Raw genomic sequence first — 17645 nt, forward strand, 5'->3', positions numbered from 1 at the left:
GTGGCCACAACCGAATGGGCGGGGCTATCCCCGATGAGGGGGCGGGGCTGTGGCTGGAGGGCGGAGCGAGGGACACTGGTCCAGGGTCCGCCAGCATCAGCCAGGTCTTGGCACCAGCCATCTCCAGAAACGTTCAATTCCTCACATCAAAACAAATGCTTCCCCCTGATGTCAGCGGTAGCTTAGCGGGTTAAGCGCGCATGGCGCAAGGCGCAAGGAACGAAGGTTCCCCACCTGCAGGGGGGTCGCTTCACGGGCAGAGAAGCAGGTCTGCAGGTGTCTGTCTTTCTCTCCCCCTCTCTGTCTTTCCCTCCTCTCTCAGTTTCTCTCTGTCCTAGCCAACAACAGCAATGGCAACAATAACAGTAACAACAGGGCAACAAAATGGGAAAAATGGCCTCCAGGAGCAGTAGATTTGTAGCACAGTCACCGAGCTCCAGCAATAATCCTGGAGGCAAATAATAATAAATCTTTTTAAAATGGGAGTCCGGTGGTAGTGCAGTGAGTTAGGCACAGGTGGGGCAAAGCGTAAGGACCGGTGTAAGGATCCAGGTTCGAGGCCCCGGCTCCCCACCTACAGGGCATGTAGGGCATATGTCGCTTCACAAGTGGTGAAGAAGGTCTACAGGTGTCTATCTTTCTCTCCCCCTCTCTGTCTTTCCCTCTCTCTCCATTTCTCTGTCCTAACAACGACAAATCAATAACAATAATAACTACAAAAACAAAAAAAACAAGGACAACAAAAGGGAATAAATATTTTTTGAAATGCTTCCCCCCTTTTAGGTCTCATGTCATCTCAAAGCCTCACACATCTGAAACTGAGCTGCATCATGTAATCAGTCATTGCCAAGGGCCACTTTGTACAGAAGAGGTGATATGGGGACTGCTACATTGCCTCCTTGAGGTGATGGCTTCATCTGTATGACCTTGAAAGTAGTCTTCACCCCACAGGCAGATGGAGTAGTGGATAAAACCTTACTCTCAAGCCTGAGGTACTGAGCCCAGTCCCCATGGCATTGCCACAGTGATGCTCTAACCACCTTTCTCCCATAAATAGAGAAGTAGATAAGTTAAGGGGGGTAGGACTTCAGACACCTGGATGTCAGGATCTCTGATTTCAGGGCTTAAATATGTTCTAGGAACTCCTTCTTGGACCATGGGGCTAGTGTATGACAAATACTTGTTTTGAAATTAGGAATTTTTCTACAGAGGATGTAATTATATGTCTTTTTACATTTACTGAATAGAAACAGAAATTGAGAGGGAAGAGATAAGACACCTGCAATACTTGTTTCACTGTTTGTGAAGCTTCCCCCTCCTGCAGGTGGGGAGCAGGGGGCTCAAAACCAGGTCTTTGCACATGGTGACTTGTGCACTTAACTGGGTGCACCACCACCGAGCCCCTGTATATGGTTTTTTAATAGTCAAATGTTACCTGGCAAGTTTGGTTCAAGATAGGAGATTGCAACCTATCTGTATCTACAGGTTGCTCACCTCCAATTCAACACTCCCTTCCCATGGACAATCCACTGTAATTAGCATGTCTGCACTGAACTTGTACAGACTAGATTTTCCTTTTTCAAAATTGTGTGCGTGTGTGTGTGTGTAGCGTGCACAAAGACCAGAGCACCCTCTGGTCACTTCTGATGTTCTATTTGTCTGTTTTTTATGTGGTATAGGAGACTGAACCCAGGATCTCACACACGCAAGGCAGTTAGTTGAGCCCATATTTGTTTTTTCTTTTCCCTCTATTTTGCTTGTTTGCTTGTTTTTACCAGAACACTGCTCAGTTCTGGCTTTTGGTGGTGCTAGGGACTGAACCTGGGACTTCAGACCCTTATGCATGGAAATCTGTTGAGTAACCACTGTACTGTCTCCTTAGTACACTGTTTGTTTTTCTTATCAGTATTTCCCCAAACAACTCAGCCTAACAATCACTCACATAGCGCTGCACTGTATTAGGTAACACGAGTAATGTGGAGAAGAGTCAGCATATGGAAGGACATGTGTGGATTACATGAAAACGCCAGTTGTATGGAAGGGACTCGATAGAGGACCCTGGAACCAATTCCTGTGGATACCAAATAATAATAAAAAAAAAAAGTCATAGAATCAAAGCAGTGCTTCTCTGATGCTTCTTCCAGGTTGGCTCGGATGGCTAAAGCCCCCAAAGGGATTATAGGAAGATGCCTGGTGCCTGGGCAGCACATGGAGGGCCAGGGTCCTCAGGGGGCCACCTAGAAGAAGCCAGTGCTCCCTGGAGTACAACGATGGTTTACTGCCGGAGACCCTGGAGGAGCCCTGGGGTGCCCCTGGGCTCAGCTCTTCTTGCGCAGCTGGTTGTACTGCGCACGTCCCAGGATGGGCTCCATGACGCTGGGCCGAAAGAAGCTGTCACTCACTCTGCGCTTGGGCTTCTCGCGGGGCCCGGCCAGGGAGCGATCGGGGTCTGGGGTCTGTGTGCAGCGCAGGCTGCCACGGTGCTGTAGCAGTCGGGGTGCAGGCTCCGGGCAGGTGGAGAGCGCCCTGGATCCATGGCGCTCCACCTCTGAAGGTGGGTTTTCGATGTCCCGGAATTCACTCTCAGGCTCCATCAGAGAAAGCCGGGGGAGCTAGGACCCAACAGCTGTGTGAGGGGCACAGCTGAGAACCCCCTACCCACTGTCTCCTCTAGGGTCCTGGCTAGATATGGGAGAAGCTGCTTCAGTGCAGTGGGAAGGGGGGCAGGGGAACCCCTGAGGTCCTGCCCTCTCTGAGGGCTCCATGGTTTGACCCGTAAAGCAAAGTCATCTGTTCCTGTCCCTTGAGGATCCCTCAGTGAGAAGTCACGGGCTTTCCGCACCCTTCCTTAGGTTGAGTGCCACCCACACATCGTTACAGGGTAAGGGTACCCCTTGTCTGGTTCTCTCAGGGACCCAAGATGAACGGTCTGGCTGCCACAGTCCCTGGCACAGATCATGGTGGTCAGGAACAACTAGTTACTCTAGCAGCTCTAAGGATGCCTTGAACCCTGATGTCCTCCCCCCAAAGCCTGCACAAGCTGTCATTTATATTAAAAAGGGGTCCAGGGACGCCACAGGGATACACTGGTATCCCTGGGATTTTTCCTGTTGGTGACAGGTGATGGCACTGGAACATACCCCCCGCCACCCACACACACATACTCATCTTTCCCTGGGAGGGCAGCATGCAACCCTGCCAGACTGTGCAGGTGGGAGCAGGTGCGGGGAGAGGTCGGGCCTCTGTCCAGGCCAAGCAGGGCCTGTCAGGCCATGGTGTGTCCCAGTGTCTCTGGGAGACTGAGGAGATGGGAGCATAGGGCTTCTGTCAAATCTGCCCATCTGTCCAGGCCCTGAGATGAAGGGAGGTGGGTGAGACTCACCGGCACATAGGTCACCACAGTGTCCACCACGTTGTCAGTCACTCCCTTCAGGGCGTCTGACAGGGACATGGCCCTGCCTTTGGTGGAGGTGACAGCTTGGGCAGGCGTGAGGTGCAGCACCCTTCCCGCAGTGCCCAGCACGGCCTTAGGCGCCCAGGTCACTGCCGAGATGGTGGTCTGAAGGGCTCTCTGCAGGGTTTGCGCCACGCTGCCCAGGAGGCCCTGCGGGTGAGACCTGGCTGCCACCTTGGGCAGGAGCAGGGTCAGCACCTCTACAGACTCCCCAGAATCCCCCACCCCCAAAGCCAGAGGGGAAGCGTGCAAACAACAGTGGGGAGAGCTGTAGAAAAAACTAGGCCACTAGCTGTGTGGCGTTGGGCAGGTCACTGTCCCTCTCTGAACCTGCTTTTCCACCTGCCAAGTGGGGAAAGTAATGGGTGCCCTGTCAGTCTTGGGGGGAGGGGGCTGTTGGAGGTTCTGGTGACAGAATGGCGAGAAAAGTATGCTCTTGGTGGGCATGGGGGTGAGGTGGGGGCGCACCCAGACACCCTGTCCTGGTCTACCACGGGCTCGGCCTGCCCCTCACCTCACTGAGCGTGTGCTGCTCGGGCTCTGATTCCTCCTCATCTTCTGTCTCCTCCTGTCCGGAGTCTGTCTGGTCATCACCGTCCTCCTCCAGTGAGGAGGCTGCCAGGTTGTGCAGCCAGGGCACCCTCACCTCACTGGGCCGTCGGCGTGACACCACCTGCATGGCAGCCGACGCGCCCCACTGTGCCAGGCTGCTCTGCAGGATAGAAGGCAACAAGTGGACACCACGGCTGGCACCTTAAGGCAGAGCTCCCTGGCTCCAGGACCTGGGTGAAGGCAGGGCCAGTGTCCCGGGAGTTCCTAGTGAGCAAGAGCCGGGGCCAGGACAGCTTGCCTGGCACAGCACACACAGCACCAAGGGGACCCCTTGGCAGGGGCTGGTCTGCTCAGTGGCTGGCTTCTTCTTCCCAGCAACCTTGAGGACTAGCCTTCCACCCTGAGCACCCCCATTTTAGCTAGCCCTAAGTTTAAGGGAGTCGGTTCAGGGGTGGAGACCCCAGACTGGGGTCAGACACTCACCAGGGGTGCCACCCCCGGGATCCACATGGCCAGGGCGTGGCCCTGCTTCAGCACCCGGCTGGTGGTCTGGAAGGTATGCTGGGAGAGGGTGTTGGCCAGGGCCCCCACCCTGTTCACCAGGCTCGGCTTGGCCTTGGGAGGATTTGGCCCTCGCTGGTGTCCTGAGGCAGGGGCTGGGATGGGATGGGGGACGGCAGGGGTGGGGCAGAAGGAAAAACAGATCAGAGGGGGCTGGAGAATCTAGGTGTTGTCCTGGATCCACCACAAACTGGCCGGTGATTTGGGCAACTCACTTTTCCAAATGACAAAGGGAGAGATGGAGAGAGAGGGGGCTATAAGAGTCTGGGTGCTTATAAAGCCCCCCCCCCAACCCCACACACCTCGGCCACCACTAGCTGACTCCCAGGCTGCCTGGGGACTTTTATGTAACCTACTGCAGGTACCTGAGTCTTCTTTGGCTAGAGGGAGGAGGCGCTCCACCATCTTCTCCACACTGCCCAGGGCCAGGTCAGCCCCTCCCGAGGCCAGCCGGCCGACCCGAGTTTTGCTGGCAAAGTCAGCCGTGTCTCTGGCCACCCCCCAGGCCAGCTCGCAGCCGGTCAGGGCAGCCCCCAGGACCTTGTCAGAGGTGCTGCTGATGGGCACACTGATGCTGTTGCGGGCACTGCGCAGGCGGCTGGAGATGGTGTCCTTCAGCTCTGAGGCGATCTGCGGGGATCGGGCTGGGCTCAGCACAGGGGTGCGCTCTCTCCACTCGGGCCCCGAGCCCAGCTTCCAGGAAAGACCCCATTTAGAGGCCCACAGGGTCTGGCACCAATATTTGCGCACCTGGATTAAGCTGGGGCTTTAAAAGAGGGCTCCGGCCCCGCCAGTACCAAGCACCAACCCCCCACCCCAGCTCCTTGGCACCCCTCTTCTGTCATCCTGTGAAGCTCCTCCCGTGGACACTCCGCTCACTTGCCCTTCTGCCTGTGCTGGTGTGCAGGTGTGGGTGCTCTCCCTGCGTTCTGCATGGCATGAACTTTCTTTCTGCAGGGACTTGCATTCCTAGGGCCCCAGAGGCCCCAACTTCAATCCTCAGTACCACATATGCCAGAGCTGACCTCTAGTCTCTCTCATAAAAATAAGTGCAAAGTGGTCCGGGAGGTGGCGCAGTGGCTAAGGAACTAGACTTTCAAGCATGAGGTCCTGAGTTCAATCCCTGGCAGCACATGTACCAGAGTGATGTCTGGCTCTTTCTCTCTCTCCTCCCATCTTTCTCATTAATAAAATAAATAAAAATCTTTTTAAAAAAAAGTGTAAAATTCTTTAAAAATAGAAAAAGAGGGAGTCAGGTGGTAGCGCGGCGGGTTAAGCGCACTTGGCGCAAAGCGCAAAGACTAGCGTAAGCCCCCGGCTCCCCACCTGCAGGGGAGTCGCTTCACAGGCGGTGAAGCAGGTCTGCAGGTGTCTGTCTTTCTCTCCCCCTCTCTGTCTTCCCCTCCTCTTTACGCTTCTTTCTGTCCTATCCAACAATGATGACATCAATAACAACAACAATAATAACTACAACAATAATGAAAAACAACAAGGGCAAGAAAAGGGAAAATAAATAAATATAAAAAAATAAAATTAAAAAATAGAAAAATAAAAAAGGCAAATAAGGAAGAATGAAGGAAGGAAAACAACTGTGCTGTCTGTTAGCATGGGGCCCCTCTGTGACAAAGACTTCTACTTTCCTCTGGATTAAAAATAATCTCTTATGAAGAAGAGAGCTGTGGCCTGGGAGCAGAAAGGCCTGCTCCTCCTCCTCCAGGAAGCTGAGAGGCAGAGGGGAGGGGAGCCTGCTGGTCTTCTCATGAGTAAAGGGGGGGCATGAACCCTCCTGCAGAGGATCTGTAAGAGGACGAAACCAGGGTACTCCAGGAGTCAGAGCTCAGGTGGGCTCACAGAGGGCTGGCATCGAGGTGGGTGAGGTCTGAGAAGAAGCTTCTCCCAAAGCCTCTGACAAGGCCCATGACCGAGCACCCAGGAGAAGTGACTTTGTCTCGTGGCACATAAAGGGTGGCTCTTGAGGACACAAGACTGCAGACCTGGGGTCTAAGCCAGTGAACCCGGCTCTCAGGTGGTTACAGTCACCAAGGGGTCCAAGGTAAGCTCAGTGGGGCACCCTGGGGGGCAGGGCTCCTACCAGGTAGACTGCCTGTGGACTTGTGCCTGCTGGTTCTTGAACGAGCCTCCTTCCATGCTGGGCAGCCACCACCGGCCCCAAAAAATGCTTTTTTTAAAACAATTTTTAGTATTTATTTTATTTATTTATTCCCTTTTGTTTCCCTTGGTTTTTTTTTTATTGTTGTAGCTATTATTGTTGTTGTCATTGTTGGATAGGACAGAGAGAAATGGAGAGAGGAGGGGAAGACAGAGAGGAGGAGAGAAAGATAGACACCTGCAGACCTGCTTCACCGCCTGTGAAGCGACTTCCCTGCAGGTGGGGAGCTGGGGTTCGAACCGGGATCCTTATGCCAGTCCTTGTGCTTTGCGCCACCTGCGCTTAACCCGCTGCGCTACAGCCCGACTCCCAAAAATGCTTTTCTTTTTTCCTCCAGGGTTATCAATGTGGCTTGGTGCCTGCTCTACGAATCCACTGCTCCTAGGGGGGCATTTTCTCCCATTTCTGTTGTTATTATTGTTATTGTTGTTGTTGGATAGGACAGGGAAATAGAGAGAAGAGAGGAAGACAGAGAGGGGGAGAGAAAGACCTGACACCCGCAGACTTGCTTCACCGTTTGTGAAGTGACCCCTGCAGGTAGGGAGCCAGGGACTCAAACCGGGATCCTTATGCTGGTCCCTGCACTTTGTGCCACGTGTGCTTAATCCGCTGTGCTACAGCCTGACCCCCCAGAAAGTGCTTTTACAGGAACACAAGGCACAGCCACCTGCCCCCACACCCCCCATATACCCCCACACACATCTCTGCCCTCTGCACCCGTGAAAGGCAGAGGGTGGGCACACTGATTGGAGAAGGAGGCTCACCTTTTCTGGAGGGTACTGGAGAGCTGGGATCTTTTCCTCCAGGTGGTCCAGGCCCCGGCAGGCCAGGTCATTGGCAGCTGTGACTGCAATGAAAGGCCATGGTGCGTGAGCCCCTCCTGCCCCATGGAGCCGCCCACGCTAGCACCAGCCTCCACCCCCAGCCCAAGCCCTGTGGCTGTAACAGCAACCTGCAGACCCAGGCACACTACCACCTTCAGCCCCCATGCTCCCCGAACTCCAAGAGGACAGGTGGAGGAGTGTGGGGACACTGGGGCAGTGTGAACCTACAATCCAGAGGCAGCCTCGATAGCAAGTGGCTCTGGGCAAGCCACAGCCTGACTGCACAACAGGCTCCACTCCGTAAAGTGTGAATGTGTCTGTCTGACTGGTGACAGTGAGGAGCGGGTGGCGGCATGATGTGAGTGACAGACACCGGCCTGTCCTTCCACCACACCCTCTGGGGAGTGCTGGGTGACAGAGGGAGGAGGGGTGGGGACTAGGCCTGGCACTAGGGGTATCAGTGGTCCCGGGCAATGGCATCAGTGCACTGCGGTCAGGATCATGGCTGTGAAGCATATTTAGACATGCTCTTTCTCCAGATGTTTGGTTATTATTTATGCAGTGCCAGGGGAAGAACCCAGGGCATCACACATGTGTGATACTGTTGAGAAACTTCTCTGGCCCTTTTTAAAAATTGTATATACTTAGTGGGGGCGGAGATAACAGAATGCCATCTCCCTACCCCAGACATTTGGTTTTTCTTCACAAAATTCCCAAACATGAGAATCCAGGACTTTTGGTAATCTCCTGATTGGGAGATATGGAACCCAAGGAAATGATTTATAAACAAGTCAATAAAGGTCTTTTTTTTTATTTTAAATATTTTATTTTATTTATTTATTCCCTTTCGTTGCCCTTGTTGTTTTATTGTTGTAGTTGTTATTGTTTTTGTCGTTGTTGGATAAGACAGAGAGAAATGGAGAGAGGAGGGGAAGACAGAGAGGAGGAGAGAAAGATAGACACCTGCAGACCTGCTTCACCGCCTGTGAAGCGACTCCCCTGCAGGTGGGGAGCTGGGGTTCGAACCGGGATCCTTATGCCTGTCCTTGTGCTTTGCGCCACCTGCGCTTAACCCGCTGCGCTACAGCCCGACTCCCTCCAAGGAAATGATTTAAGAAGACTGCCTGGGCCTGGCTCCTCTCTCCACATGCCACCTCCCTGTCCTATTTACTACACAAAAACCTCAGTGTCCCTAATTTTCTCATCAGGATGGTAGACGTGTTGGACTTCCTGGTGCTGCTGGAATTACCTGCTAGAGCTGGGTCTTGGAGACCATGCTAAATAAATGGGCAGGTCAAATCCAGTGTGTGTGGTGTGTGTGTGTGAGGGGGGTGGCCCTGGTGAGATAGCTCACCAGGGTAGAGTGTCTGCTTTGTCATGCATAACCCATACTGAAGGAAGCTTTGCATATCTCTGTTGCTGTCTCTCTATGTGAAAAAGTCATCTTGATGCAGTGAAACCCTCGTGACAACAACCAAAACAAACCAACAACATTGGTGCAGGCCTATGAGAGCTTAGCAGGACCTGGGCTGGTGGCTCTCTGCTGCCCCCACTGGTCATGGCTGGTACCATCAACTGCTGCACACAGAAGGCTCCCTACCCCACCAGCACTGCCAGCTGCCCTGCCAGGCCCCATTCCTAGCGCTGGCTGCCACTACCTCCATGCCAGATACTCTGCTAGATCCTGCTGTGGCTAGACTTGGGAGTAGTGTTGAGTTATCTTTTTTTTTCTTCAAATTTTAAGATCTTTTTTCCCTTGTTGTTAGTATTATTGTTATTGGATAGGACAGAGAAATGGAGAGAGGAGGGGAAGACAGTGAGGGGGAGAGAAAGACAGACACCTGCAGACTTGATTCACAGCTTGTGAGGTGACCCCCTTGCAGGTGGGGAGCTGGAGGCTCGAACCGGGATCCTTATGCCGGTCCTTGTGCTTCGCGCCAGGTGCGCTTAACCCTCTGAGCTACCGCCCGGCGCCCAATGTTGAGTTATCTATGCCTCCTGGGGCCCCACTCCTACCACTGCCCACATAGCTCTGCCCACCCCTTCCCCTGTCAACCAGCTAGTACATCGTCATCGCAGGAAACTGCCATCAGACGGTGGCTAGGGAGGTGGCTCAGTGGACAGAGAGTAGGACTTCCATGGATGAAGCCCTGGATTCAACTGTGAGCACTGAATATGAGAGTGTGATACTCTGACCTCACCCTCTCACTAGGGAAGAAAAATGCTAGATTCTAGAGACATTTGTAGATGAGAAAAGACCTAGAGACATCAATATCTAGTCTAATCTTCCTTTTTCTTTTGTAAAGATTTTATTTATTATTAATGAGAAAGATAGGAGAGAAAGAACCAGCATCACTCTGGTACATCTGCTGCCAAGGACTGAACTTGGGACCTCATATGCTTGAGAGTCCAATGTTTTATCCACTGTGACACCTCCTAGACCATTCTAGTCTAATCTTTCTATAGCTACACAGTATCAGGAGATGAGAAGATGCTGCAATGGGACTAGTAGTTAGGAAGGCAAAAAGACCAGAAGTAGGCAATCAAGCAATCAGACAGGCAAGCAGCCAGTGCCCACATGGCATGAGGACTCACACTGGGTGGACAGCCTACGGACCACCGGCTCCATGCCCCAGGCTGCTAGGTTGCTGGCGCTCTGCACGCCCTTCTCGTAGGCATTGCACACGGAGGCCACCAGGGGGTGAGCTTCCTTGGTGCTGGTGTAGGTCTTCTGGAAGCACTCACAGGTGCCACTCACCACCGGCAGCTGTAGGACCCGATGTAGCACATTCTCCTGCTCCTGGGAGGGGGAAGGAGAAAGGGATAGAAGGGAGGGAGGGAGGGAGGCAAGAAGGGCAGGCACTGGTGTCCTCCCAGAGCTGGAGGCCCTGGGGCCAAGGAGCCCAAGCATGAGGCTACCCCAGGCCAGAGTGGTTTCTGGACATCCCCCCCAGACACCAGAGTCAACCTAACTAGTCATGGGCTCCAGAAAGCTCCCAAGGCAATCTCTGTCCTCCAAGGGCCATGCCAAATATCACCCCACCAAATCTCCCCCCACCCAAACACACAGTTTACTAAGAGGGAGCAAGTGTGTTAGCCGGTCTAGTTTCAGTGTGCCTGGGCTTGGTGGCTCCACCTGTGCATTCCCTGATCTTTCTGGGACTCTGTGTCCCTTGCCTGTACTTGTTGACCCCTGCTGGGATGCTGTCCTCTGTCTGGAGCATGACATGGCTTGACCATCTCTTCTGTGAGGCTTGTTGTACCGTGTGCATACACACACAAGACTCAGGGCTGCGCCTGGCAGCAGGTGTAAGCTTAGATCAGCCCACTGCACGGGGCTTCAGCCTCCCAAATCTCAGCAGTGGGAGTGCCTCCCCAAATCTCTCCCGGAGCCTTGTGTGTCTCCTTGGAGGGAGGGAGTGCCCCCCGGAGTGGCCCTATGAGCTGAAATCCACTCTCTCAACCCCCATCCCACCCCTGTCCTCTGGAACCACTTCATCACAGATTTAAAGACAAACTGGTCTCTTTTTAAAGGCCTCTTCTCCATGCTCCAGTTCCTTACTTGGTCTACAAATGGGGCACCACTCTGGACAGGGACTCATGCTCTGAGGGCACTCCAGCCAGCATGGTACTGTCTTTCTTAAAAGCACAGTATTCAAGCATGACCTACAGTTCCGGGCATAGTCTGAGCATCTGAGCTGCCAGGAAATTCATTTGTCATTAAAGTGCTCTTATGATGTATTTTAGCTTTGGCAGCTGTCATATCGAGTCCTAGTGGAAAGCTCTGGCCTGGAATGGCTTCTCTGGGATTTGCAAGGTGGGGGCTAGAAGTGAGGAAGACCAGGCTGGGGTGGCCTCAGATTAACGCTGTTGTGCCCGAGAGGATTGACCATGCTCTGCTTGCACGCAAAAGCCTTCAGAATACTCCACGTGAAGGGAAGAGAAAATGCCCCAGTTCAAACGCTCTTTGCAGCTGTGCACCTGGTGGCAGTGAGGAACTTGCCTCTCCCTCTCAGCTGCATGGGTCTGAGAATCCTCCGGGAGCACCGTGAAGGCTTTGGCCTGAAGGCAAGTTTGCAATTTGAACTACAAAAGCCTTATGACTACCAACAAGAAAACTTTCTCCAACAAATTGGCCAGAAGCTTTAGAGGCTGTTTCTGGCAAAGCCAAGGGTTGAGGGAGAGGGCCCTGGGAAGGGAGTCGAGCACCTTCCACTGAGATGCTGAGGGAGGCGCTGGCCCCCTGCACACTGTGTTCTATCAGGCAGTGCAAACCTCACCAGGATGCTTCTGTGCAACTTGGGGCAAGAGGGCACAGTGTGGAGTCACAACATTCATGTTTCACCTCACCACCCTAGGTCAGAGGGGTCTTGCCAAGAGGTATCAAGGGCACCTATAGGTGGCACCCTCCTCCCGAGCCCCGGAACACTTAGATGTATTGTTTGCCTCAACTAGAACCTGAAAAAGGCCCTGGAAGTTGCAGAATGCAGACTCGGAGGAGGATAGACAGAGCATGAATCTCTGAGCTTGGGTTTGGAACACAGGAGTTTACTTCCTCTCCTTTCTCTCCTAGAAACAGGCGTCCTTTTTGTCTTTCTCTAGCAGCCCTTGAAAGTGGTAGTGAGAGCAAAAGTGGCAGACACCTGTGGTCAATGAACTGTGCATGGAACCGAGACACAGCCTGCTCTCTGCCCCGGTGGCCCCTCTCTTGAGTGTCCCTTCTGTCCCTGGGAAGCTCCGATACTCACAGGAAGCTCTTTGTCCAGCAAAGCTGGGTCCTTGTTGACCGCCATGGTAGCTGTTCAAGCTGCAAAGCAGAGGCCCTGGTGCATCAGAAAGCCTGTGGCTTGAGACTCATAGGGCCAGAACATCCCCATGTCACACAGCCACTGCACAGATGCCACTCAGGAGCTCATGGGGCCTGGACAGAAGGCTTCAAGTTGGAAGGTGAGTGTCCCAGACAAGCAGCTGCCATTAGGACACCCCAGGCAGGAGCCATTCCCCTCCATCCCAGCCTGTATATCAGGCCTGATGCTTCTTCCAAGGGATCAGGGTAAGAGATGGAAACTGAAGGTGGCAATGAGATACTATGGTTCAGATGGAACATAGGGACTCTTTGATGAGGATTTGAGACAGACGAAATTTTTTCTCAAATTTTTAAAATAATAATATAAAAAGTCTGATTAATTCCTCTGTTGTTAAGAAAGCATATCCAGGGAGTCAGGCGGTAGTATAGTGGGTTAAGCGCACATGGCGCAAAGTGCAAGGACCGGTGGAAGGACCCCAGTTTGAGCCACCAGCTCCCCACCTGCAGGGGAGTCGCTTCACAAGCGGTGAAGCAGGTCTACAGGTGTCTGTCTTTCTCTCCCCCTCTCTGTCTTCCCCACCTCTCTCCATTTCTCTCTGTCCTATCCAACAACGACGACATCAATAACAACAATAGCCACAACAATAAACAACAAGGACAACAAAAGGGAATAAATAAATAAATAAATTTTAAAAAGAAAAAAAGAAAGCATACCCATGGGCCAGACAGTGGCGCACTTGACTGAGCGCACATATCATCACCAGGAGCAAGGACCCGGTTCCAAGCTCCTGGTCCCCACCTGCAGGGGGGAAGCTTCACAAGAGATGAAGAAGGGCTACAGGGGTCTCTCTGTCTCTCCTCTATATCCTCCTTTCCTCTCAATTTCTGTCTCTATCCAAAATAAATATAAAAACTTAAACAAAAGAAAGGACAGAAGGAAGAATGAGAGAAAGAAAGACTATCCACCAGTCCTTCCCTTGCTCTGAGAACCAGCCATTGCAGCAGCACTCCAGAACAGCGAGTGGTCTTTGATAATTTCCCCCTCTGTGGTGTCCCTGCAGGTCTCTTCACCCTCCGTAACACTCCCAGGAGACCCTTACCCTCCACTGCTTTCCTGCTGTGCTCAGAGGGAGACCAGGTGGGAGGACCCACACTCACTTGGGCTGACACAGCCTCAGTCCCAGGAAGAAGCGTCTCCTCCACAGACTCACCTCCAGCTGCTATGAGGAGTCTTGAGCAACACAGCTAAGGCCTCCCAGCTAGAGGAGGGCAGAGAAGAGACAGCCGGGTAGGCTGTCTGCCATGATGATTTCACCAGGGTCCCCTGGGCATAGCCTAGCTGCCTTAAGGAGATTTAACCAAGTGGAAGGCAGATTATGACAAGAAATAAAGTGTTGGAACATTATTACTCGTCATGAAATATTTAACCTGTCACATCTCTGTCCCTCATCTCTCAGAAAATTGTTTTCCAAAAAGGTGTTGAGGTATACATATCCTTAAACTCATAAGCTCTGAAATTCTTTTTTAAGTATTTATTGATTTATTGCCCTTGTTTTTATTGTTGTAGCTATTATTGTTGCTGTTATTGATATCGTCGTTGCTGGATAGGAGAGAGAGAAATGGAGAGAGGAGGGGAAGACAGAGATGGAGAGAGAAAGATAGACACCTGCAGACCTGCTTCACCACTTGAGAAGTAACTCCCCTGCAGGTGGGGAGCCGGGGACTCAACCCAGGACCCTTATGGTGGTGCTTGCGCTTTGCGCCACCTGTGCTTAACCCACTGCGCTACCGCCAGACTACCAAGCTCTGAAATTCTATAGAACCATTTCCCTCACCCTTTATTATTTACTATTAAGAGTGCTTTTTCTCCCCCTTTTGTTGCCTTTGTTGTTGTAGCCTTGTTGTGGTTATTATTGTTGTTGTTGATGTTGATGTCATTTGTTATTGGATAGGGCAGACAGAAATGGAGAGAGATGGGGAAGACAGAGAGGGGGAGAGAAAGATAGACACCCACTAACTTGCTTCACCGCCCATGAAGCGAGCCCACTTCAGGTGGGGTGCCAGGGGCTTGAACCAGGATCCTTACGCCGGTCCTTGCCCTTTGCACCACGTGCGCTTAACCTGCTGCGCTACCGCCCGACTCCAAGAGTGATTTTTTTTTTTTTAAACAGAGCACTGTTCAGCTGAGTTACAGCAGTGTGGGGGACTGAACCTGGGGCTTTTCAGCTTCAAGCATGAAAGTTTTGCATAACCACTATGCTGTCTCCTTCACCTTCAAGACTGAATTTTGAACAATTGGATTCACACCCATACAGAAATAATTCAGCTGAATCTAATGCCTTTTGATTTGAAAGGTGAATGAATTCCTGCTTACGAAGGGTCGTTGCTCTCCATGAAGAGAACCAGAGCCAGAGATGGGCTCCCTGACAAACAAGTGTTTGAAGGTACAGTTCCAACCTCTGTACATTCCTCAGTTTCAAGAAAGGATACTGAACTTCACCTGGTCTCAGAAGCCACCAGAACATACAATAGGAAAACCAATGAGGTTCTGTTCTCTTGCTTCTGCAGGCTCTATTCCTCACCCACAGCACTCAGATGCCCCAGAGCACTGGCTTCCTGTCGCTTTTTCAGCCACAAACCAGGCAGAAACCCAAGTTCCTTCCTAGATAGATGTAGAGGGAACAGAGAACTGCAACGGAGCCATGGTTTGCAGACTACCTGAGAACATCCTCTAATGAAATGCATAAAAAGCCTAGTTGGGGGGGGGGGCGGGCGGTAGCGCAGCGGGTTAAGCGCATGTGGCGCAAAGCACAAGGACCAGCACAAGGATCCCAGTTCGAGCCCCCGGCTCCCCACATGTAGGGGAGTCACTTCACAGGCGTTGGAGCAAGTCTGCAGGTGTCTGTCTTTCTCTCCCCCTCCCTGTCTTCCCCTCCTCTCTCATTTCTCTGTCCTATCCAACAATGAACAACATCAACAATGGCAATAATAATTACCACAAAGAGGGCAACAAAAAGGGGGAAAAATGGCCTCCAGGAGCAGTGGATTCATGGTACAGGCACCGAGCCCAGCAAGAACCCTGGAGGAAAAAAAAAAAAAAAGCCTAGTTGGTCTTGCATGTCTGAGGCCTCTGATGACATCCCCACTACCACATGTACTGAGTGGTGCTCTGCCCTCTCTTTCTCATGTAAAACTTTAAAAAATGTATTATTATTTATTTATTGGATAGAGACAGCCAAAAATTGAGAGGGAGAGGAATGATAGAGGGAGAGAGATAGAGAGACACCTGCAACACTGCTCACCACTTGCAAAGTTTTCCCCTTGCAGGTAGGGACTAGGGGCTTGAACCCAGGTCCTTACATGTGTGCTCAACCAGGTGCGCTCACCACCACCTGGCCCTGTAATACTCTTATATAACATAAATAAAATGCTAAAAATGTGTCTTTTTAAAGATTTTATTTATTCATGAGAAATGATAGGAGAGAGAGAAAGAACCAGACATCAGTCTGGTATATGTGCTGCTGGGGATTGAACTCGAGACCTCATGCTTGAGAGTCCAAAGCCTTATCCATTGTACCACTTCTTGGACCATGAAAAATGTATTTTTTTCTTATTGCCACCAGGGTTCTTGCTGGGATTTGGTGCCTGTGTAACGCAGCCACAACTCCCAGAAGTCACTTTTCTTTCATTCTTTCTTCCTTTTCATAGAGACAAACTGAGAAGGAAGCGTGAGGTAAGAGAGGGTAAGAGAATGGGAGACACCTGCAGCACCACTTCTCCATTGTGAAACTTTCCCTTGCAGGTGGGGACCAGGGGCTTGAACTTGAATCCTTGGGCATGGAAGCACGTGCATTCTTAACAGGTGCATCAACACCACCTGGCCTCATCATGTCTACTTTTCAGGATTTAGTTCGTTACTAGTGAGAGAATCAGAGCACCGATCTTTCACATGTAATGCAAGAGAAGGGACCTAGGGCCTCATACTCATGCATTCCTGCTCTTCCCACGCTCCACCTGCCAGGCCACCTGGACTCTGTTACTGATTCTAAATTGTGCACGGTGGGGAATGGAAGAAGGCATCCCCCCTGAGGCAGGGGATCCTTGGTGATCCGCTGTATAATGGCTGTGGAGTGAGAAGCTAGGGAAGGGAGGAGAGTCCAGCAGGGTACAAGGAGTAGCAGAGTGGCTCTGGAGTGAGCTCAGCAGGTAGGGCACAGGACTGGCATGCCTGAGGCTCCCACTATGAGCCTCAGCATCATATGCATGAGTGGTACTGGCTTCTCTCTCATATGGAATACATTTTAAAAAGATTTTTTTAAATCATTTTTATAGATTGAATAGAGACAGTCAGAAATCGAGAGGGAAGGGAGGGATAGAGAGAGTGAGAGACACAGAGACACCTGCAGCACTGCTTCACTACTTGTGAAGCTTTCCCCCTGCAGGTGGGGGCTGGGAGCTCGAACCCAGGTCCTTGCACATTATAACATGTGCGCTCAATCACGTGCACCACCACCTGGCCCCCGGAATAAATTTTTTAAAAAATCGTAAGGATTAAGGACCAGTGGTTAACCCTGGTTAAGCACACGTTACAAATACACAAGGACCTGGGTTCAAGCCCCAGTCCCCATCTGCAGGGGGAAAGCTTTGCGAGTGGTGAGGCAGTGCTGCAGGTGTCTCCCTCACTCCCTCTCTATCTTCCCCTTTCCTCTCAATTTCTGGCTATCTCTATCAACACATAAATAAAGATAATTTAAAAAAATCGTAAGGATTGAAATGTAACATCAAATACTTATTGCTCATACCTGGACCTTTCAATGGAAGGCAGTTGTGAACAGACGTGTCCAGAGGCCTCTATCCTCACTCTAAGGTTCAGGACAAGTGATCTGGTCACTCTGCAGAGCATGTCTGGCCAAAGGGCAGTGGTGAGCCTCGGGAGCAGTGGCTGGTGGCCAGGCGGAGGAAAGGCCTCTGTGTCTGACAGCTTCACTGACAAGACTGCTCTCTGGCCACTTTAGTTGGGATGTTAGAATGTGGGTGAGAGGTGACAGTGGTGAAAGGGCCAGCAGGGCAGAGTCCCTCGGGAAGTGTCGCTGTGCAGTTAGCCTCTCCACCACATAGACATCTTGATCACAAGGGGATCCTTGTGATAAAGGGCACAGTTAGCCTCTCTACCACATAGACATCTTGATCACAAGGGGATCCCCCAAACTAAGGTTGGCACTCAAACAGTCACTGTCAAAGAAAAATTCTCAAGCAATCTAGTTGACTTGCGAGAAG

At 51.7% G+C, this 17645-nt stretch overlaps 1 protein-coding gene across 7 annotated transcripts; it reads right to left on the bottom strand.

The window, feature by feature from the left end:
- Positions 1-1213: 1213 nt before the first annotated feature.
- Positions 1214-13647, bottom strand: PLIN1 (perilipin 1). 7 transcript variants are annotated; one of them, XM_060179425.1, is made up of 9 exons: positions 13469-13616; positions 12310-12368; positions 10157-10361; positions 7502-7584; positions 4933-5197; positions 4490-4662; positions 3969-4166; positions 3383-3628; positions 1214-2071 (listed from the first exon to the last, which is right to left on the bottom strand). In XM_060179425.1, exons 2-9 carry the CDS (start codon positions 12352-12354, stop codon positions 1988-1990), a joined length of 1299 nt encoding a protein of 432 aa, XP_060035408.1. In that variant the 5' UTR covers positions 12355-12368; positions 13469-13616; the 3' UTR covers positions 1214-1987. The 7 variants fall into 7 exon arrangements, with proteins under 7 accessions (XP_060035408.1, XP_060035406.1, XP_060035403.1 ...); XM_060179423.1 differs by having other exon boundaries at positions 1988-2612; positions 13580-13647; XM_060179420.1 differs by having other exon boundaries at positions 1988-2612; positions 13527-13622.
- Between the last annotated feature and the right edge of the window lie 3998 nt (positions 13648-17645).

Source organism: Erinaceus europaeus, chromosome 20 (genome assembly GCF_950295315.1).
Source record: "Erinaceus europaeus chromosome 20, mEriEur2.1, whole genome shotgun sequence".
In the NCBI taxonomy this organism is placed as follows: domain Eukaryota; kingdom Metazoa; phylum Chordata; class Mammalia; order Eulipotyphla; family Erinaceidae; genus Erinaceus; species Erinaceus europaeus.

Coding starts and splice junctions, on each gene's coding strand:
- PLIN1 (XM_060179423.1), bottom strand. CDS start 12,354: ATGGCGGTCAACAAGGACCCAGCTTTGCTGGACAAAGAGCTTCCT. Junction 10,362..12,309: donor TGCTGGACAAAGAGCTTCCT/GTGAGTATCGGA, acceptor TCCCCCTCCCAG/GAGCAGGAGAATGTGCTACA. Junction 7,585..10,156: donor CCGTAGGCTGTCCACCCAGT/GTGAGTCCTCAT, acceptor CTTTCATTGCAG/TCACAGCTGCCAATGACCTG.